Raw genomic sequence first — 23473 nt, forward strand, 5'->3', positions numbered from 1 at the left:
AAAATTACAGCTTTAATAATTTTACAGTATTCCTGAAGTGTCAGATCCATGCAGTTGCTGACTGGCATAAAGCCCAGGTGGATGAATCATGCCTGTGGGTATCATATGACCTAGATACTATGTGGAAATCTCAGGATTTTTAAAGTGCATGTGCTAGTTGTTCTTGTCACACAGCACAGTCTGTCTATCTAAATGTACCACAAAAGTACATAACTGTTGGAGGTAAGACTGATGGAATCATTGTTTTCTTGAAATAAGTCGGTAGCTATCCCAGGAAACCACAAAGGTAAAGCTTTTAAATGATTACTGTCTTTCTTAAGAAGTGGGCTGCATAATAAGCTTGTGTTTCAGTGCTTAACTCTTTTTCCTTTTCTTACATACACTGGTGGGGTTTTTTAGGCATATGTGAAAGGATCACTTTTTCATACAGAAAGCAGCTCCTAAAATTTTGTGCAAATAACACATTACCAACATCAGCAAAATTACCACATCATCATCACTGCTGGTACCAAAGACAATGTGCCTTTTACTATCCCCCTAAAAACTGCAAAGACAATTCTATTGTCAGTGTAGAAGTGAAAGATGAAAATACTTTCCTCTATCTTTCACTAAAAAAAGCTACAAGAGAGGCCCAAAAGAGACAGACTGAAATTTTCTTAACACAAATAGTATTTGTTCAAACAGAAATGAGACATCTCAAATGATGTGTGGGATGGATTATTTCGTTATAGTGGAGTATTGCTAAAACCGACATGAATTCCCTCCTGCACTGGTCAGAGCAACCAGCAAACCACACAGTGCGTGGGCCAGCCTGCTCGGCCCAGAGGCCAAAGGGCATAATTTGGCCAAGTCTATTAAACCTGCAGCCTCTGAGACTGGATGCATAGAAACTGTACATTGGGAACGATCCATGGCATGCTGCAACATCTAAATCACGGCCACAAATTGTTGTGAGACTGGAAGTTAGCCTTGGCCAAAGCTGTCTGTGCTGGTACCATTCTACTATCAGTTTCATAGTACCAGAGCGCTCCGTTGCTCAGGCCCAGGCCACATACACATGTATCCACATGTACCCATTTTCATCTGCTGCCTTCCAGAAGTCTGTACAATGGACACAAGTTTAACTGCAACTTAGATTTAATCAGATCCCTAATATTTTACTGTTCACGCCACGAGAATTCTCCCACAAACTCACATTTCCTAATGTCTCCTTTTTATTTTTATAAAACTAATTAAGATGTTGAAGAGAAATAAATTGTGGTGTTTTTTTTTTTTTAGTCAGAAGCCTTGCAATTCTCCACATGACATCTGCATGAATTAACAGCTGTGGATGTGCCAGCTGCATAAATTTAAACAAAATGCCCTGACATTTTTTAGCCAAAAATGTAGCATCTTCACCTCCCCCAAGTGATTTTGTTCAAGCCTGCAAACTGAAACTAGAGCATTAGTTACATTTGAAATCCTATTAAATTATGCCTTCTTGTTTAAGATGGATGTTCAGAGCATCTGCCACAACAGAAGCCAGCTGATTATTCCCCAAGAAAACCACAGGACCTTTGTCTTCCTCTACAACTGGATCTGTGTCGCAGGAGTGCGTCAGCCTCACAATCCTGCCGGCAGCTCTCATCTGTGGTTACCCTGAGCTCTAAAAACTTCCAGTATTCAACCAAATGAAACACTGAGCAAAGATAGCATGGGTCAAAGAGCAGTGTCAGTTCTCCCTTCCTCACTAGCCTATGCAGAGGATCTGAGCTCCTGTCAAGAGCTCATTGGAGAAAAATGATCCTTATTTGACAGACTATGCAGGTGGATACTTCAGACCTCTTTGTGAAACTTGGCCTTGTATCTTGCTGCTTCTGAGGTTTCCAGAGTGTGGCACAACTGAAAGAAACCTGAAAAGAGTAGTTACATAATCAGAGGTACCATGTTCAGAAAAACTTGGTGTGTTGCTACTCATACGTATTTTGTGGGTAAGCATCCATATTCTTACAGGACAGACTGCTTCGGCATCAAAATATTTTGGTTTTAATACATTTCAGCACATTGGAAGACACTGCAAGATACACCATCAAAATATATATACATTGTGAAGTTTCAGAGGAAAATCTTTACATAATATGATTGTAATCTATCTTTAACGAGGTGAAGAAAAAACTGATAGAGCTAATAATCTACTACTATAATCTGATGCTTGTCTCCCATATTTTTAGCTGGGTGATTGTTTTCTGAACATCATTTCTCTGGGTTTGGTTTTACTGTTAATCTGTACTTCTATTCACAAAAGGAAGACAGGAAAAAATCCCCAGAAACATCTCCATTTCATCCTGCTATTTAGAGCTGGTCGCCTTATTAGGATTAAAAAGCAGCAAAAATAGGATGTCCACTTTAATATACAAAATGCTAAAACGAGTTAATCAATTACTCAGTAGCCTGATTTATAAAGTCTATCATAGCTAAAGTATCTTGTCTTTGTGCCCTAGTTTTCATTTCTTTATACTGATTTGCAACAGGTAACAGGAGGATACACTTTTGGACTGCTTTGGAGAAACACTTGCAAGACATACTCAGGCCTGGCCAGGTGGGACCACCGGGATTATCTGTTCTGACCTTTAGCATCCCTGAATTAATTCCTCTTAGGAGTAAAGAGTTTCTTTAGGGTTTTTTTCCCCATAAACTCCATTCCTGAACTGATAATAACAGAGACTCTGCTAGTCTTTGTAAATTGTTCCCACAGTTAATTAACTGCCTTGACTTAAAATACTTGCTTGCATCTGTTCAGAATTCGCCTCACTTCCAGCTTTCAGCCACTTAACTGTTATATTTTTGGCTACACTGAAAATGGTTCTGTTACAAGATTTCTGTTTCTGATACAACTAATATAGTGAAGAAACAGATCTCCCAGCTAACCTGAACAGCGATCTCCAGTAACAAGAGAAATACTATTGCTTGTTTAACAGCAGAATGACAAAATGAGGATGTTATGGTCATAAATCATGTCCAGACTGGAGCAGAAGTTTAGCAAAATCAGATCACATCATGTAGCTCAAATTCCCTGGAAGCCTCTCATGCCTTCCCATGCCAGGTCACAATTTCCTTCCTTTTTCCCTCTCTATGCTTCCTGTTTCAGAAGATTTTCTGTACTAGAATGGCTTGCCTACTGAAAGCTGCTGACCCAGAGGAGCATACCATGTGGCGTCTCCATTACTAAATTGCAACAGCATTTCATTATTCTATATTATTTTAACCAAGATATTCAATACGTTACAAAAATCTCACTAGTCAGGATTTATCTAACCCAGATAAGGTAAATTAACACAGGCAAGATGACTCAAGTAGCAGTATTAATAGGAACTGTGAAATAACCATGATTAAAGAGAACTTCTCTGCCTTATTTCATTAGCCCAGTTAATAGAAATGGGACAAAGCAGAAGCATTCCCAGTTTCAAGCCTTTTCACAGTGTCAGCAGGCATGCTGCTGTGTGTCTGGTGCCTGGACTGGTGATCTGCTCTGGACCCTAACCCCCCACCTTCTAGAGATAAGGAATTCCCTGGGTTTCAGCCCTACCTGCAAGTGGAGGGAATGACAGCAGGTACCATTCACTGCATCATCTGGTGAGTGAGATGTACAGCACTGACTGTCCTACAGCTTCTTCATCCTGGAACTGAAGGGACCAAAAGCCTAAACTGAACTGTCTGCTCATTCCAGACAGATCGTGAGAACAAACAGCCTGCTTTCTAACACAAAATCCACCCAAAAATACTCAGACACTCATGGTGAGAAAAAGGCCTTATGATTAGTATCTTCTGATCTGGCTTGTCAGACCACACACACATTTTGGAAGTCAATATTTCAAAAACCAAACCAGAATGCATACCTAAGTCCACCTCAAAGATTTGTTTCGCAGACTGGCATATGTCTATCTAGACCTGTGCCTCTAAAGAGGGAGGTGGTCCTGCTGGTTTCCTTCCTTCCCTTTCCATCTAGTTAATCTTTCCTGATGCCTGCCCTTACTCCAAAACTGCAGCAGCCACGTTATCCACTCGCTGACTCAGCTGAAAACTGAATGTACTGCATTTGGCAGGGGCACCTTTAGGGTGCAGTTTGACAATACAGCTATGACACCGTTCCACCCTCCTGCCAAGCAGCTCCTGCAGCCCTCCTTGCACAAGCATAATGCAGGAACCAACGGAACAAGAGGAGCATCAATAATGTCAGCACCACAACCTCACCAGTTTAAATCAATAGCAAAACCACACTCTAAGAAAATGGCTCAGCAGAAACTGAACCATGATCAGCTACACATTATTTGAAATATGAACTGCATAAACAGCATTTGTGTTACATAAACACAAGCTCCAGCTCACTCCCACAGCTCCAAATATCAAACGGGAGCCTCTGCCTTTACAAGTCATGCAAACATAACCAAAGGGACTGTTGCAGTGTAAAATGCAGATGTAATACAGTTACTGCAGAAGATTACTAATCTTCGCTTCTCATACAGATGAGGCTTAACACATACTCCCAGATAATAAGGAGATACTACGCTCTAGCAAAGAAATGCAAGCCCTAACTACATCAAATGCACAGAACTCTAAAAAGTGTGAACTGCAAACCTACACATACCTTCCTCAGAAAAACACGGAGGAGGCAATGCCTCTTATAAACACACTAAGCAACATCTGTGTTCTTTTCTTCTATTTCCACTGTTTCTGCTTTCATACGGAAACAAAGAAAAACAATCTCACACACTCCCAAGGCTGACATGAAAATCCTCATAGTCCTGTTACATTTGCAACCTGTAGCAACACAGACTTTCTGCCAAATTTCTCCTTCTTTGTGTGACTTAGGAAGGGAGATCACAACTGACCTCTAGCAATTTTCATTGCAGAGAGATGGCAGTGCTGTGACAGACCTTTACAAAGGTGCATGTAATTAATTCATTGTTCTTGGCACAGGAAAATACAATTCAGCTATGTACATAGGGAAAAAGGAGATGAGAAGCTGTAGTAAGGTGAAGGAGGGTAATAACGAAGAAATTTTTAAAATAAAAATTAAAAAAAATCAGCATTGCATAACTATTCCCAAAGGTAAAGTGGCTACCTGCTGTAGCAAATACGCATTACATGTGAGAGAAGGAAAATACAATCTTTTCAGAACAGACCTCCAAATAGCTAAAACCACATTCTATGCTTCATCCTCAAGAAAATTTTTCATTATTCTAAAAACTGACCACGGAACTTTTCAATCTGAAAAGAAGTAGAACAGTCCCTGAACAGCAGCCACATGCGGCTTGTACTGCCCTGGTCTCCTGCTAGAAGCAATCTTCTGCTTGCATACAGAGACATAATTAAGGACACACCGTATGAAATACTCTATTGAACTGGGCGGGCAATCTGTTCAGCTTTATGCAAAGTAAATTTGCAGGTCCCTGGGAGCTGCTGAGACACCTCTTAGCCTGGCAATCTGCACACCTTTACCTCTGCAATACATGTATTGTACCTTTGAAAGAGTCCAGTATTTAAGAAATGCAATTAAAATTTGAGCCAGGTTTGTTTTTTAAAAGACTGCTAATCACAAGCAGTCAGCAAAGGAAAAAATTATTTTCATTTTTTATAAAGCTACAGAAGACAGTAAACTGTTCAATGCCCAATGCCTGCTAACCTCGTATTTTCCTTGTCAGATGTTGCATTATAATAAAATGCATTTAAATCTGTTTCTGCATATGTATGTCTATTACAAGCTGAAGGGAAAAGTTTCTTTTTTAGGACAGTTTGAAAGAAACCATTGTTCTCTGTGCAAGTAAGAAGGTAACCACTCAGAAACACGAAAGAGTCTTTAGCAAGTACGAATACATCTATCTGCGCAAAACAAGAGATGGCAAGAGTTTGCTCAGGCTACTTGGTATTATTTCAAGTAAGCTTAAAGGGAAAAGGAGAGACAGAAATAAAACAAACAGGAAAAAGGGAAAGACCAAGAAAGGAAAAAGAGAAGGTTCTATGGAAATATCACCTATAGGCAGTGACATGCCGGCTGCCTTCAAGCTGCATGCAGCTGAGAAAGCCTCTAAAGTCGCTCCCCAGTCTAGTTCTTTTGATTTCTTCTGTATTTCAGGAAACAAGACTTGCCAATGCTGTACACAAATAAAGTGATTCTATCATCATTTTCTTCTTGCAGCAGGAACAATGTGTTCCTACAGTGTCAAAAATCCACTTAGGTGTGAGTCTCTGATGGACTGGAGGAAACTATGAGACCCAAATCTTGGTTTATTACTTCCCATCAAAAGAGTAAGAATACAATTGAAGCTGGATCTATCTTCCAATTAATGATGTGAATGTGCATTCCGTTGCACCAATGTGAAACCAAAACAACAGAATTGCTTGTGGAAATAAAAAATGGCTAAAACAAAATGAAACCCGGAAGACTTTGCAACAGGAACTGAACCAGAACATGGAAGTCCCACTGAGTGTCCAGGCAGGCAGCTCCAAATCAGAGAGACCTTGACAGACTAAAAGCCAGAGGACTGCATGCAGACTGAAAAATGTAGCCAGAGGACTCCCAGCCTAGCCTGGCAAGCAGCAGGTGACTGCCAGATTGAAGGTCAGGATGCACGGTTGGTGGTTCTAGTAGGGAAGCTTGCAAAACTTGCCAGTTTGGATCATAACCTACAGGAAGAACTCCATTCTGTGGAATTACACTCTCCTGAAAACTTGTACATTTCTCTTTGACAGAATGCACACTTTAAACAATATTTGCACAACAGATACAGGATCTTTCCTAGTAGGTATTTTCTTATGAGGACACTGGGAAGACATACTGGTTCTTCAGCTGGGCCTCTAGCTAAACCAGCAGGCAGATTACCAGAACATGCTGGTAACTTGGTCTTTTTTTTAAAACGTCTCAGCCAACAGCAAGACAAGAAGTTACAAAATCATTAGAATTTTGTGCTAGGATTTTTTTTTTCCCCAAACAAGATCAGGGATCCTAGCGGCTAGCACAAAAGACAAGAGAAACTTTGAGCAGTTTGGAAGACCTCAGGGATTCATAAAAAATATCCTCAACTATCAAAAACTTCTCCTGATGGAACCATCCTGCAGGACTAGAATAATTCATTTCAAAAGACTAAGAATTCAAAACCTAGCTGGCAGCTAGCTTCTTTCAATAGATAGATGTTTTTGTTTGTAATTTACCATATGTTTCAGTGATTCAAGAGAGTTAAAAAGGTGTTATTTTCATGCATTTTGCTAACAGAAATCTCTCAAAGATGCCAGAGAATAATTTAAATCTCCTGTTTAGCATTCTACATTTAACTCTTCCTCGTACTACTCTCTTTTGTCAAACTGGCATATTTATAGCAAGCATTCTACATTGTGGAAGACACCCTTTCAACAAGCAAAATCTATCTTCCTTTTCAAAATACACACTACACAAAAAACCACAAGTATGATAACTGCAACCCTTATTAATTCAGCTACTCTTTAGTACCTCCTAATTAAATGCAAGTTTTTCTCTGATCTGTATTCTGTATTACGTTTTTTTATATGTATTTTTTATTTCTCTAAGTTATTTGACTCTGAAGAATATCCTTTGTTACCCATTAAATCCCCAGTTCAGCAAGGTAGTTGAGAACTGTCAGGTTCTGAGCTATTGGAAACTCAGTACTCAGTCCTGCAGAGATGAACAGAAAGTTGATCTTTGAATCTCACCATTCCTCCTTCAAAGTTAGGAGAGCAGGGAATTGTTTTGTGTCTTGCATGTGGATGTCCCATACTGCTATAGCTGAAAAGCTGCAGGGTTACGCAGATAGCACTTTGTTAATGTGCATCAAGCTTGCTTGGCAGAACTATGATTTTGTGGCAGGAAGAAGAACATGATAACTATGTTTTGTTTATTTCCTTAAAGTGTGTTAAATATTTGGTAATTCTTTAAAAAGGATTTTATGAAGAGAGTGGTTTTATCAGCAGGTTTTGGGAAAAAATATTCCTTCCACCTTGCTGTCATCACAGAATCACAGCAGGGGCAGGGTTGGAAGGGACCTCTGGAGATCATCTAGTCCAGCCCCCTGCTAAAGCAGGCTCTCATAGAGCAGGTGGCACAGAATCGCATCCAGGCAGGTTTTGAATGTCTGCGGAGAAGGAGACCCACAGCCTCTCTGGGCAGCCTGTCCCAGCGCTCTGTCAACATCAAGGTACAGAAGTTCTTCCTTATATTCAGGTGGAACTTCTTGTGTTGCAGTTTGTGCCCATTGCCTGTTGCCCTGTCACTGGGCACCACTGAAAGGAGCCTGGCCCCGTCCTCTTGAATTCACCCTTAAGATATTTGTAAACATTGATAAGATCCCCCCTCACTCTTCTCTTCTCCAGGCTACACAGCCCCGGCTCTCTCAGCCTTTCCTCACAAGGGAGATGCTCCAGTCACCTCACCACCTTCATAGCTCCCCGCTGGGCCCCCTCCAGCAGTTCCCTGTCTCTCTTGAACTGGGGAGCCCAGAACTGGACAGGGGCTCCAGGTGCGGCCTCACCAGGGCAGAGCAGAGGTGGGGGACAACCTCCCTTGACCTGCTGGCCATGCTGCTCCTAATGCACCCCAGGGTGCCACTGGCCTTCTTGGCCACCAGGACACACTGCTGGTCAACTCACTGTCCCCCAGAACCCCCAGGCCCTTCTCCGCAGAGCTGCCTTCCAGCAGGTCACCCCTGGCCTGTGCTGGTGCATGGGGTTGTCCCTCCCCAGGTGCAGGACCTTACACTTGCCTTTGTTGAGCTTCATTAGGTTCCTCTCCTCCCAGCTCTCCAGCCTGCCCAGGTGTCACTGAATGGCAGCGCAGCCTCCTGGTGTGTCAGCCACTCCTCCCAGCTTTGTACCATCAGCAAACCTGCTGAGGGTGCGCTCTCTCCCTCCATCCAGGTCATTGATGACTAAGTTGAACAGAACTGGACCCAGCTCTGACCCCTGGGGCACACCGCTGGCTACAGGCCTCCAGCTGGACTTTGCACCACTGACCACAACCCTGTGAGCTCAGCCAGCCAGCCAGTCCTCAGTCCACCCCACTGTGCACTCACCTAAGCTACACAATACTCGTATGAGTCAGCAGCGTGCCCTGGCAGCCAGGAGGGCAACCTGGACCCTGGGGTGCATCCAACACAGCGTAACCCGCCAGTCCAAAGAGGTGTTTAACCTGCTGCATTCAGCATCCGTATGGCCACACCTTGACTACAGTGCACAGTTCTGGGCCCCGCGATTTAAGGGAATTAAGATTCTTGAATGCGTCCAGAGGAGGGCAACAAAGCTGGTGAAAGGGCTGGAAGGAATGATCTGTGAGGGGTGGCTGAGGACTCTGGGTTTGTCTAGTTAGCAGAAAAGCAGGCTGAGGGGTGGCCTGATTGCTGTCCACAGCTACCTGAGGAGGCAAAGCAGAGAGGGAGGTGCTGATCTCTTCTCCCTGGGATCCCGTGATAGGATGCATGATACGTGTGTCAGGGGAAGTTCAAACTTGACCTTAGGAAACATTTCTTTACAGGGTGTTCACACACTGCAACAGGCTTCCTAGAGAGGTGGCTGATGGCCCAAGCCTGTCAGTATTTGAAGTATTTGGACAATGCCATTAATACCATGCTTTAACTTTTGGTCAGCCCTTTAGTGGTCAGGGAGTTGGACTAGGTAATCATTGTAGGTCCCTTCCAAATGAAATATTCTAAATTCCATGAAGAAAAATGAAAGTTTAAAACCAACAAAAAAATAATTCCCCTAATAAGAAATTCACACACATTTCCTGTTATGTAACATGTTTATCACCTAAACTTTTAAGATGAAAACACACAATTGTCTTTTTTTTGTCACATGGTGAGTCAGCAGAGCACTGAAAATGTTGTGAACTATTTCTATGTATTTATCAGTCACATTGTTTTGTCACAATGAATAAAGCAACCCCAGCTGTATTTTCTGTACTTACTGCAAATGAGATATAAAAGCAAATTTCTTGGCACTAAGAAAAAATAGGTCATGTTTCTCCCTTCTCATTAGCTTTAAACATCAAAACCCAGTGGCATAGGAATATTTATCTATTAGAATGGAAAAAAAAACCACCTAGAAGCCCATGAAATGTAATAAATAATTAGCCTTATTTTGTCTGGATGGAGTCTCAGTTCTGTTAGCTCAAGATGTAAGTCCCTCTGGCCATTTCCTACCTTACCGGTGAGGCTTCACCCTCTGTACTGTGTCACTTAGAACCCACAGCCCAACAACCAGATACACCCAACTGCAGCTCCAGCTATTTCTGAAATAAGAGTTAGTTGAACAAGAATGTGGAGCCACAAGATGCCATATGCAGCAGTCTCCTGAAAGTATGGTAGAGTTTTTAAGTGACATTAAAGCAAGCTCCAAGACTGCAGTACTGCCTAGTCTAGCAGTAGCATACTGGGTTTCATGGAGAACCTTGTTCTCACATAACCAAACGGGCAAATCCATATTTCTCACACGCAGCTACTAATCCCTCTCCATGAATTTGAGAGAATGATAAGATCCCTTGGATACTTGGAAAAAACATCCAGCCTTTCCCTAAAGGACTATGCTTGCATTTATTTCTTTTCTCATTCTCAAGTATCAGAGATACTCCGATTCCAAAATACTCCAAAAATCTTGAAAAACAAGTTTGTGAAATAAAGTTGTCAATACTTTCACTCTTTTCTCCTGACAGCTACTATCCACACAGCACAGATGTGTCATTCTGCCAACTACAGATATACACACCCCTGATAATGCACTTTAACAGCATAACAGCAGTGCAAGTCATTCAGAATTTGTTGTGCCAAGTTTTTACAGGTATTTACAGGTTTTCCCAGCAGTATATGAAACAGCAACATAAAAATGCATTTGTGGCTCTAGACAAATGTCATGTTTCAGATAAAATTGGACTATATTACTGCCAAGTTCTATCAGTATGTTTTTGTAAGGCTAGGATGATGGATTTTGTTGGTACCACTCTCTAAACCAGGGCTGACTGCCACTGCTGTTATTCAGATCAATAACAAAATTACTTTGACTCAACTGAGAGCAGAACGAGGCTTCCAACTTTATTAACAAATGTCAATGTTATTTCTCTTTCAACAAATGCAACTATAGCTGTGTAGCTTGTGTGTTCTTGCAGCTCTGTATCTGCAAATTGCCTTTTCTTCTATACATCTGCAGCCCCCTTTCTTAGTGACTAGCTGCATCCCCAAACACAGCAGCCATCTGATTATTATCCCATAAATTTCAGATACATCTCCTGCAAGGTCAACAAGAGTCACCTCCACATAGCCAAAGGTATCACTGAATACCATACTGAATAAACCCATAGATTTTCAGACTCCCCTGGGGCCTGGTGCTGAGAACCTAGAAAACAGACCTTGCTGCAGGCAAGCCAGTTTCACCAAGTAGGAAGGGACTGTTTGCACATCAGGGACTTTGTGGAAGCTGTCTTCTCTGATCAACAACTAGTTTTGTATCTCCTTTTAACTAATTTTAGCTTCCTAGCAGGTTCCTACTGAAGAATGTGATACCACACCTGTCTCTGCTTCTATATAAACATATCAGATCACTCATTTAGAGATGCTTCAGGAAAATTGTCTGACCCTAGGAGATGTAGAGCCAGATCAAAGGTTTAATGCATAACTGAATTGTGTTTCTTTAAGTTAGACAGGGTTGATAATTTCACTAACCCTGCAGCAATGTAATGACAGGTTTCATTTGCTGATGCTCTATTGTTCATCAGATCAAAGGAAGCTTTCTTTCAAATGAAGACACACAAAACTTCACTTGCTTTTCTCTGAAAAACACAGACCCAAATTCCATGATTAAGAAATCAGTCTTTAATTGATTTTTAATTTTACTATTAAATTGTTCTAAATAATCACACATAAAGGTTTTAATAGCACAGATAATACCTGGTATCATTCTCTGCAGCGCATGGAAATGTCAGGAAGCAAAACAAATTTGTGAAAGCTGTGATGGAACTTCCACCATTAAATTCTGATTAATTTGTTTTCTGAGTCACATTCTCTTGCTTCAACTGGGATCTATCCAATGAATTCAAAGGACTTGTGTTAGATAGCAGATTGGTGAAAAGGATCATAACAGGCCGTATCTCCTAGCATGTGAATGTAAACAAAGTTTTGACTTATTGTAAAAGCATAAAAAGCCAAAAAACAACAGGAAAACTTATCAGCATGTGTGAAAGGAACATACACAATCACATTTTGATTTGCATTTAATACGGAGTAGAAGTTCATGGTTTCAGGGCTCTGCCTACAAACAGAAGCTCTGAGGGTAACCCTGCTGGCAGTTTGCTGCAGAGCAATCCCATGAAACGCTAAGTTCTGAGCCACAAACTGGCTATTTAACACTTTGTCACAAGCAAAAGCTTGCCAAAAGTATCATCACTCCTGCAACAGTGGCAAAACTGGACATGTCCTAGTGCTGCAGATGGCCAGTTTCACAGTCCAAGGTATTTAGTAGACAACCATGAGCACCCATGAAGGCAAACACACAAGGCTGCAACCGAAGAGGCCAGGATGCAGGCACACATTCTATCCTGAAGCCCTGCAACAGGCAGAAGAGCAATTTTGAAGTTATCAGCAGTGAGGTCTTCAACCATCACAGCTAGCCCTGTCAGAGCTCTAAGATAAAAATCTTCATAACATTGTTTACACTGATGTTACCCGTTTCCTAGGTAGGAAGGGAAATATTTATGCCACTCTTAAGTCCCCATCAGCCAATTACATTGGTGGATATTTTAGACTGGTATAACTATTATGATGTTTTGTAAGCACCTCATTATTTGAAATAACTTACAGAAGGAAAAATGTGAAGTGTAGGCGAGACACATGGAATAAGAGAGACAGCTGAGCAAGCACCATGATTTTAGCACTCTAGCTTACACAGAAGAGAGACATCCATGGTTACAATTCTGTAAGGTCTAGCCACTCAAAGTAGCAGTCATTTTTGACAGGACCCCAGCAGATGCTGACATTTCTTGAGCAACCAAGGTGAGGCACCAGGATGTTATCTTTATTTGTTTTCTGGGGTTGCAAAAAATCAGTGGTTTATTTTTACCAGTGATAATTAACATCTACCAGTGATTCCAAGGTTGAGAAACATACACATGCACATATGCACAGATATAATCAGACATAACATACACACTATATATATAAAAATATGTGTGTATGCAAAAATGCACATCTATGTATCTATATTTAAAAAAAAACAGGCAGGTTGATACATATGCAAAGGTCACTCCCAGGCATTAACTTCTGCAAGTTTATTCCTTACAGTAAAATGAGAAACACCTTGCAGTTTTCCACCTCATCTTACTAGGAATGGTAAGGGTTAGTTCATAGAATCATTTAGATTAGAAAAGACCTTTAAGACCATCAAGTCTTACTGTTAACCAAGGACTGCCAAGTCCACCACTGAACCACCCCTCTAAGCACCACATCTACTCATTTTTTGAATTCTTCTAGGGATGGTGATTCCACCACCTCCCAGGCTAGTTATCCAGAGGTAAAAGAACAAAACCAACAACAACAAAACCTGGAAGTCTTAACTGTCAAGACAAGCTCTAACCTACCCAAGGGAGGTGGGCAACAACAGAAAAGCACACTGATATTGATGATTAACATGAGTCACTGAATAACCTGCATCTCCTAAGAGCATCTCTTTATTAATCAGCTAGTAAGACAGTTACTCTCCTTCCTTCGTGCCAAAAGATTTCACCCCAAAATACTTCATAGCTGGAGGCCTAACGCCCAAGAAAGACAAGAAAGCAGGTTTTCTATCCATGCTTTCTTGCTAGGAGACAGGCTATGCTGAATGAGTTGCCTGTACAACGTTTGTATCTCACACCCCTTCCTCCCAGTCAAAGCATCTTAAGTTCACCAACAACTCTGAGTTATTCCTTGAAAGATCAGGTCACACTTTGCTCACTTACATGAGTCCCACTAAAATGAATCTGATGTTTGTTTTTAGAAATGAGTCAACAGTGACTTAGGTTTCTGAATTGACTCCATCTCTCCACCCAACGGGTGCTGACTAAACAACATACCAACCCCAGGAGAGAAGATTAAGGAAACAATCTGATGGGTTACTGAGGAACTGAGAAGCTCTTTCGAGCTTTTGCAGCTAACTGCAGACTGTTTCCACTGACAGTCGCAGGTAAGAAACACTACCATGGCCTCTACGTTTCCCCTCATCTCCCCAACAAGGAAATCCACCAAATTAAGGGACTTGCAAAATCTTAACTATCTTCTGTAAAACTTACCAAAATATTAAGCTGGCAAAAAGCACTGACATACTGGACCATGCCCATGGTTTTGGATACAGTAAATTTCAACTAAGAATAGGCTGCAAGGACTACAGCATTTCTGTGTTCATTACTCTTCTTATCAAGCTTTAACACTGCAAGCAAAACAAAGATTGCAGTATTTCCTTCTGGTGAGTCTCCCTTAGGAGGCCAGCACTTGAGGCTGCAGGTGAGGAAACTGTTGCCCTCAGTGTATTTGCTAGTGAAATGATACACTCCGAGTTACCAGCTTAGTGACAATTCTTTATCTCCAAGTTGCACTCAGACTGCTAAAGACAAAAGTAATTCTGATTTTATACAATAAAGAACTTCCTTAAATGCTGACTATTTTTTCACAAATCCTATTTTCTTCTGCATTTCCCTCTTTGGATAAACAGAAAGATAAACAGTCTGAAATAATTAAATTGGAAGATGGATTGTACAGAAGACTACCAGAGAGAATCTAACAGAGGTGAACTGAAACATGGTGCATTATAGACTTGATTTTAATTAAAATCAATAGCATTCATACAGCAAATGAAATGGACTTATTCAGCAGTATACTTCACCTTTGACAGGACTATTAGAACCAGAGCATTCAATATACCAGTTATAAGAGCTTAAAAAAAATCCTGTATTTTAAGAACTAAGAAAGGTCATTTACTCCAAATAAATGTTGTCCCTTTACATTGGCAATCTTTGCTGGGCTTTGGTACTATTAGGTAACTTTGATTAGTACACTTTCACATTTACTGGTATGTCTTCACTGTTCCTTGAATTGTATTTATAGGTCTTTAAATTTAAAAAATGCTAAGTATTCAGGAATAGAAGAGAGGCATAACTCTGCAGAGCTAGTTATTTGTTTCTAGCCTTACTGTCCACCAGAATGATGGCAATTCAGGAAATTCAGCTCTCTTGCCTAGAATGTGGCCTGTAAGTCATGCAATGGTACTTACTTGCTATGGTTTGCCCGAAGACAGAGGCTTAGAAGTCCAACACAACCCTTCTACCAACAATCTCTAGTTCTTTCATTTTAGGTAAAAGATTATATTCTGAGGTCTATTTCTCCTTTCTGCTAATGAGGACATCTTACGTTTGCAGACAGAACTCAAGTAATTTCAAGTTGGAGCCAGCAGCATTGTATTGTTTAAATGCATGAACAAAATCATTTAGCACAATACACATTATTATAAGTCCTGAACTTTTCACACCATCATTTAGGTTTAATGATAAGCATGAAAGCCACCTGGCTTGGATGAAAGTCAGTGAATGAAGATGTTTTCACCAATTTCAACAAGCTTTGGATGACATCTTACATGAATTTACTATACTAGACACCACATCCCAGTAAATGACTGCAGATCACAGGATTTACATTAGCCCAGCAGTGACCTTAATTCAACAACTTCTTTTAATATCTTTCTACAAAGATACTTGGCTTCAAAAGAAAAGAAATAAAATAAAATACCGACACTCTGGTGCTTAACACATTTTGCCCAAATCAGACTTCTTGGGAAAAAAAAAAAAAAGATTAAAAATCTAGAGAGGAAGTGAGTATCTGGCCTAGGTTTACAGAACAACAGCCAAATTTTAGGAAAGCAGTTCTGTGATTTCCAAACATAATGGAATTCAGTTCATTGTCCCCTGGCTGAGCAACCTTTGTAGTGACAAGAAACCAGACACTGAGCCTGCAGTACTCTGCATATGGAAAACATGCTGCTTTCAATGTGAATTCACCAGGTTAAAGTTGCTGGCACCAAGATCTCCAGTTCAGCAGCACTGAAGGCAGCAGTTGCAGTGACCCAGTGAGTTACACCATAAGAGCTGCCTGCCTTGCCCCTCTGCTGGAGTTTCTCTCTGCAGGAGCAATGTTGGCAGAGAATAATGTGACGATGGCAACTGTAAATGTGGCAGTTTATATGTTGCTGTACTAGTGCCAGACAAAGTGGGGACAACCAAAGAATGCCATATGCTTCATTCCCTGCCTTTCCTCCTGTGCTATACCCTCTAGAAAACAGGCAGGTGAGTTACGTGCCCAAATTAATTTTCATTTCACAAAACAATGTGGCAAATATAAGTAATCCAAAAGTAATCTGTACTAATGAATTGCATGCAAGTTAGGTATTACTTCAATATTTTTTTCCATTAATGTAATCAAATTCAGTTATATGTGACCTCTTGTGATGGCTGACACTATGACCAAGGTTAGGAAAAATAATTTCTAGGCTTGGTATGGGTGGAAGATGAAGGAGAATAGGTCACCACCAGTGAAGTATGTCCATTCAGGGACTTGCACTTTGCCACTGCTGTACTCTGTAGAAAACCAGAGGGGAAAAACCTTCTCAAAGTGAACAAGTTGCCTTTTATTACTTATTTTATTCTTTCCAACCCATGTGCATACATTCAAAATAGAGGGTTAATCTTTAATGAAAATGTCACTATATAGTTGTTACAAGACATTGAACCATATACCTGTACAAAGCAGGTCAGTACATGGAGTCAACATACACACTCCAGCCTTCAGAAACCCAGTCAGAACAATACCTCCTCTGAAGTTTTACTACAGCTACAATTGTAATCAAAGATCAGTAATAGGGATACTGCTCATGACACTATGTATGTCTAAAGCATATTCCTCATGGTAGCATTATTTCTGACATAATCTATCTGCCAACAAGAAATGTAAATATTTGAAAAGCACTAGAGCACACAAGAGCGGTACACTTGGGTACTGAATACCATACACATATGGTCTAAATTCTACCTGTATCCTTGTGGCTAGGGTGCTCACCCAGCTCCCTCCTGAACATGTTCCTTAAGCTACCTGAATCACTGTTCAGAGGCTCTTAGTTCTCTCCATATGGACAGGAGGATGCAATCAGAATTTAGCCTTCTTTGGAATACAGACTTGAGAGCTAGATCCACAGAGGGTCCTTAGGGTGAAAAAACAGCTAAAGCCCTCAGCACTCACCTTCTTGCCTCACAGAATTCAGTCATGAGCGAGGGTCTCAGGCTCCCTCTGCCACATGAACCTTGCAAAACAGAATAGAAGCCAGCAGAGATGAAGATGAGCCATCTGATCTGACAATAAGAAATCTGAGAAAAGGATGAGGGAACTAATTCTGTCAGTCAAATGGACTAGATCCAGGAAGTCCCCAGATCTCTCTTGTGGACATGATATAATTGCTAATGTTCAGGACATGGATACACACAACATGATCTGTGACTGAGCAAGGATCCAAGTTTTTTCTTCCAGTATTGCTGCTGTTGCTACAGCACTACTCTTGTAGGTGCACAACCAAAAGCACCACCACCTTTACTTGGTAAAGTGACACAATATGTTCATGTGAGATTCATAAATCAGGCTTTGAGGATCCAATTCAACAGGTGTACACTCAGCATGCTGACAGATGTTAGACAGTACTGGGTTATGCATTTAAAATACTGCTCTTTCCCATACAAATATTGCAGGATCAATTCTAATTGTAAAGATTATTGTCCCATTTCTGAAAAGCTAACTTACCTGCTACTCTGATCTGATTTTACAAACTTTTAATATTAAAATCATGTTAATGTTTATAATTTGCAAAGCTTAATATTTTATATCATAGGCAGTTGAATTTCCATAAATCACATGCAACAAGTTGTAAATCCCTCCAAACGACCACCATAAATAATACAGTTTTCACAAAAGGCACTTGTATCACTCAATCAAATCACTTTCAGTTTTAACTGTTGTGCTTTTGGGGTGCAGAGAAGCAAAAAAACATGTTTGATGGTGAATATTCTAGAAGTGACATTCTAAGTTTATTTGTTCCACACCTCTCAACAAGAAGCACATTCTTCCTGAGAAGTGCTATGAGAAATGTTGAATTACTATGACTTTGTATAAACAAAGGTGGAGCTGAAATTTATCATTATCGCTAGTACACAAGATTAGCCTCAAGAATGCTAGCATTGTATTTGTCTTCACTACATTATCCAACAACACGTGAACCAAACAAACATGACTAATTATTCTGACATTCTAATGTTTTATACTGTGATTTAAAGTCATTCCAGGAAACAAAAATTCCAACTCGTTTGGCCTCCATAATATGTTTAAACAACACCAGAATTTTAGTCTCATAAAACCAGTATTTCCCATAGAAAAAATTAATTATAAGCGCACCTATCTCATCAAGCCTCCCAGTAAACAAAAATCTGTCATTCTCTTCAGTAGCAAGAGTCAAAGTCCAAGTTTTGGTCATTTAAAAAGGTCTGTTATTTTGGGGTTGGTGCTGTTCCTCCTCAACCCATGTTCTCATGGAGAATGTGGCTGAGCAGCACTTGCCCTTGTACATTAACAGAATTCACTTCAGTGATGTATTTGTCACATCTCATGAACACACAAAAATTCAAATGGGTGTTTCACATCTCTTATTAGTCAGAGTAGATTCCACCCACTGTTCCATTATTTCAGTAACTAACTCCCCTATATTATCTGTTCAGCTTAACAGATGAAGCTCCAAGACAATAAATTATTACCACAGGTGAAAAAGTGCAAGTAAGACAGTTGTTTGAAGTTTCTCCATTATTTGAAGGCTCTTCAATGACATTCCCCTTACTAGAACTTCAGTCTTCTTGCAGTCAGAGGACTGAAGTCTCCCCTAGCTTGGTATCCCGAGATAACTGTAGGAATTCCAGGCATAGAGTTACTTAGTTCGTACTACCAGCTTTTTGTTAAACCTAGGGCTGCTTCAAAACACCGAAAACCACTTAACTGACTCAATACATAGGACAGTAACACAAGTGTATTTTTTTATTGATAGACCCGAAAATGTGAAACAGATTAAATTACAGTCACCTGGGAATTATTTGGTGAAAAACGAGGGCAAAAACTATTTCCTGAAAACGGTGAAGCACAGCTGAGGGAGAAAAAGTAAATGCTAATTTTAAAGTAGCCTTTCTCCTATGCACAAAAGAATACCGATTGTCCTTATCTGGGAGGAGTGGCAAAGCCTGCCTCCCCATTCCTACAAAGAAGTGCTTGGAATTCTAGATAGCTTACCAACGGCAAGTAGAAATTCAGGTCAGAAAAAGTAAAAAAGGGTAAGGCTTGTAGAAACATGCCTGCCTATTCAGAGGCTTCCAATTATGATTCAATTGGATCTGCCTAACGCACGCTTAAAACAACAGGAGGTTATTTAGAAATGTACACATACACACAATGCCTCTCTCCTCCTGTCCCACAAGGAGGTCTCGGTAACTTGTCTACAGCATCCCTGCAGGGTAAACCCACAGTCCAGCTTCCCTAAACACTGAAGATGAATGTTGCCACTCAAGCAACAACTAGGTTTTGGTATCTGTCAGCTCTTTCAAGCCCATGAGGCATCTATATTCACACATCTTATTTAAAAAAAAAAACAAACAAAAACCCACAACACACAACAAAAAATAGTTACTACCGTTAACGTCTCAGGGTTCTAAGAACTGTCAGATGTGAGGAAGATGCTGTAGGAAGAAGTCCAAGACCAAATGAAGTGAAGGCTCATGTTGTTATTGGTTCCTTCTCATCCACTCCAAATATTTCTTTTGTCATTTTTCAGAATGACCCCCAAAACATTTTATGCACTGAACTCTTAGAATTATGTATGACTATTACACATTTTTATCTTCTTTAGCACAAAATAAATTATAACAAGTATCAGGATCAATAAATATTTTAAAAGTTTCCAGGAGAAGTTATATTTATGCAAACTGAAGCCTTTGCTGACCACACAACCACTGTATTTCTCAGGAATGTTTCAGCCAAATGCCCGTCACTAGACTCTGGTATTCTGAAGATTTCAGAAGGAATCATACACAGAGAGTTTAGCTCATTATTTCCACCAAACTAAAACCTTACTCTAGAGACTAGATAGACTTTTCATTTTAAAATACAGTAATTTAACAAGGTACCTCTTGTGAGATTAGTAAAGTGAATCATGTCACTATGACATTGATTTTAGTTTATCAGCAAATATTACATATAGAAGTTTTTGGTCAATTACAGCAGATCAGATACTAATCTCAGCCACATCTACTCTACAAACAGCTAGCCCACAATTTGATTCAAGCTGACCTACAGGTAGAAATCAAACCATGGATTCTGACATTGTTTTTAGCAGGAGATAGATTAGGATCTGTAAGGGGTACTCATTTCTCTAGACAGAGAAATCATCCCATCTCCTGCACTGCACAGTAGCTGATGTAGTTGTGCTGAAGGCTAGAAGACACAACAAGGAATTACATCACCCAAACACTTTTTCTTTTCACTAACGTTTAGTTCTGGGAGGATTAAAATAAGTTTAAGACTCCTCTGTTTAAAGATGTGCAATACAGTAATCACCTTTTTCTTAAGACGTGGATTCACACATAACCAGCTGATAATACTTTTTTCTTTATCATTTTCCTCAATCACTTAGCCCTGATTGTGGACACCCCCTGCAAAGCCCACAAAAAAAAGCCTCAGTGATGTGACGCTGAGAACAGTGGGAAGCTACCCCATAATGAAGGTTCCTAAACGCTGTGACAACACAGATGAAGAAAAACTGACAGAAGAGAGTTGTTACAGTTCTGGTCCTGTGTAACAGTACCTTCAATAACTACATTATCTATTCTCTGGCTAGGCTGTACTTGGATGTACTGCTGTCTAGATGAAGAAAGCTGACTATCACCAGTATGCAAACTGTTATCTGTGTTATACATCATCTTCTTTTTGTCCAAGCCAGGAAAAAGTCAGCAAGTGAACTCATGTGCAAACTAAATTGCTTGTCAGCCTCAGATTTGGTTTGCTGGGTTAACAGATAGGGAAGAGGGTTACATTGCTGCTGTTAGCAGGATATGTACCTTGCAGGCAGAGACAGGGCAGAAACAAAAAAATCAAAAACTCCCATCAATAACCTATTTACAGACTGGAGATACGGGTGAGTTAATTATGTAGCCCTTTTCCCCTCCTATCAACAACACAAATAATAAAACTATGCATTATTTTTCAAGCTACGAGGCATGAAACAGAAACTAAACCTAGCAATATTGCACTACCACAGCGTTGCCCAACTGCCCGTGCAGGGAAGATGTTTATATTATGGATGCTTGATAAACATGGATTATAGAATTCTGAAGATGCTCCATGTTTACTCAGTTGGCTACTGAAATGGATAATTAGTTTGTATTAGCTGTAATGCAGCCTCTAAGCATTTTCAACACTTAATGCCAAAACATATCAGAACACATACCTGTCACCATGCCACTGAACTGAAAACTAGTATCACACAGTAAAAGGCTGAAGGAAGCAAACACACGGTAACCCTTCAGATGGCAAAATACAGCGCTACATCCTTCCACAATGCAAAAATGCTGCTGCCTTTACTGCTGAAGCATAAAGAATAGCAATTACATCTAAACCCTTCTGATGTCTCTCATTAAAGAACAAATTCAGTAGAACGCTTATGCTCAGATTGCCTTAACGGAAATAAAAGTTGTCACTTTATTTGAAAATATGGAAATTCATAGGTCACATGCATAATTAATTCAACAAGAGAAAGCTGTAAGAGCTTTAATTAAGCAGAGGATGCAGCGATGCCTTTCAAAACCGAGTTTGAAAGGAGTTGTACCTTTTCCAAAGTATTTCTTAACACAGAGAGGTGCCAGCGGCCTCAAGTTTGTCTCTAGGCTCCCCTTTTATTTATTTTTTAAGCCTGCAGTAGCTGGCAGGCACCGAGGCACTGCACCTGACGGTTCCGCACGCCTCCGGGCGGTCTCCCCTGCACCGCGGCGCTGACCCCCCCTCCCAAGCGGGCAACTTTAGCCCTGTTCAATCACCTTTAGGACCCTTTCAACACGCCCAATGTTTGTCCCCTACAAAGAGGTTTCGGGGGGGCGGGGGGGGAGGGGGTTGGTTTGCCAAAGGCAATTTACGATCAAGTTAAGCTTTGGCAGCCCCCCGAGGCGGGGGGTAAGGGGCAGCAGTTGTCACACACACCCCCGCACACAGGACCCGGCACAGCGGACCCGCGCCTCACGCGCCCTGCCGGCCCTGCGCTCCCTGCGGCGTGCGGGGCAGCCCCGCCAACCGCGGGGACGGCGAGCGGCGGCTGACAAGCACCGGGCAGCCTCGCCCCGCGCTGTCCCCGGCCCCAGCGGCTGAGTCCCGGCCGCGGCGGCCCCGCTCCCCTCCTCTCGCCCTGCCGCTCGCTCCCACTCACCGCCACCGAGCCCGAGGAGGAGGCGACGAAGACGCGGATCACCATCTTCACCTCATGAGCCGCGCCGCGGCGGCGGGACCGGACGGGACGGGGCAGCGAGGCTGCGGGGTCGCCGCTCCCCCACGCGGGACGGGCACGGGGACGAGGTCGCCCCGCTCCACGCCGCCACTGCCCCCCGCGGGCGGCCGCCGCTCGCCGCACCCCTCCCCCGCGGCGGCAGCCCCTCCGGGGCGCGCCGGTCCGGCTCCCCGCTGACAGGAGGCAGGCGAGAACGGCGAGAGGCGGGAAAGGTGGGGGCGGCGCGCAGGGGCCGACGGGCGCTGTAGTTCTCCCCGGGCGGGGGACCGCGCTGCCGGCCGCCCCGCACCGGCAAGGCTGGGGGTAGCGGGCAGCCCGCCGAGCCCCCAGCGCCCGCCGGGTGCGCCTCCGAGGGGCTGGGAAGGGGCTTGTGCCGCCCTCCAGGTGCGCTGCCCGCAGGTCGGGGTGGCCTCAGAGCTTGATGACCAACGCACTTAAATTCAGTGCCTTCGCCATTCAGGGCTGCTCCTCCCTGACGGCTTGGCCCGCTGGGCTGCTCCTGGGCCTCTCACCGAATGCGGAGCCACCCGGGCCCGGGTCTGGCCCCAGTGGCTGCCATTTACAGCAATGAAGGGGTGGAAAATGGTGCCATTCCCGACAGGCCACTCAGCCACATTCCTGTCAGGGCAGGCAAAAGGGACAACTCAAGGGGGGCAGGCCAGTGGGCAAGAGGGCTGTCCTACACCACACATCTCAAAGGAGTTAAACCATGCTGCCTATTTCCACTCCCTGGTATAGATGTAGAGTTCTCAATATTGTCAGCTGTGGAACAGATGTTATTAATCAACTGGATAAGCAGATAACCCCAAATAACCCCTCCATCAGTCAGGTCATCTGCAAGTGACTGAGG

At 42.0% G+C, this 23473-nt stretch overlaps 1 protein-coding gene across 1 annotated transcript in view; it reads right to left on the reverse strand.

Annotated features, from left to right (window-relative positions):
* Window positions 1-22823, reverse strand: part of SH3BGRL2 (SH3 domain binding glutamate rich protein like 2) — a 48291-nt gene extending 25468 nt beyond the window's left edge. Inside the window, exon 1 of the mRNA XM_056344819.1 lies at window positions 22546-22823. Within this exon, the coding sequence (XP_056200794.1) occupies window positions 22546-22590 (45 nt within the window). The 5' untranslated portion in view covers window positions 22591-22823. The remainder of the gene's footprint in view (window positions 1-22545) is intronic.
* Between the last annotated feature and the right edge of the window lie 650 nt (window positions 22824-23473).

The sequence above is a fragment of the Falco biarmicus genome, chromosome 6 (assembly GCF_023638135.1).
Source record: "Falco biarmicus isolate bFalBia1 chromosome 6, bFalBia1.pri, whole genome shotgun sequence".
Taxonomy (NCBI): Eukaryota; Metazoa; Chordata; class Aves; order Falconiformes; family Falconidae; genus Falco; species Falco biarmicus.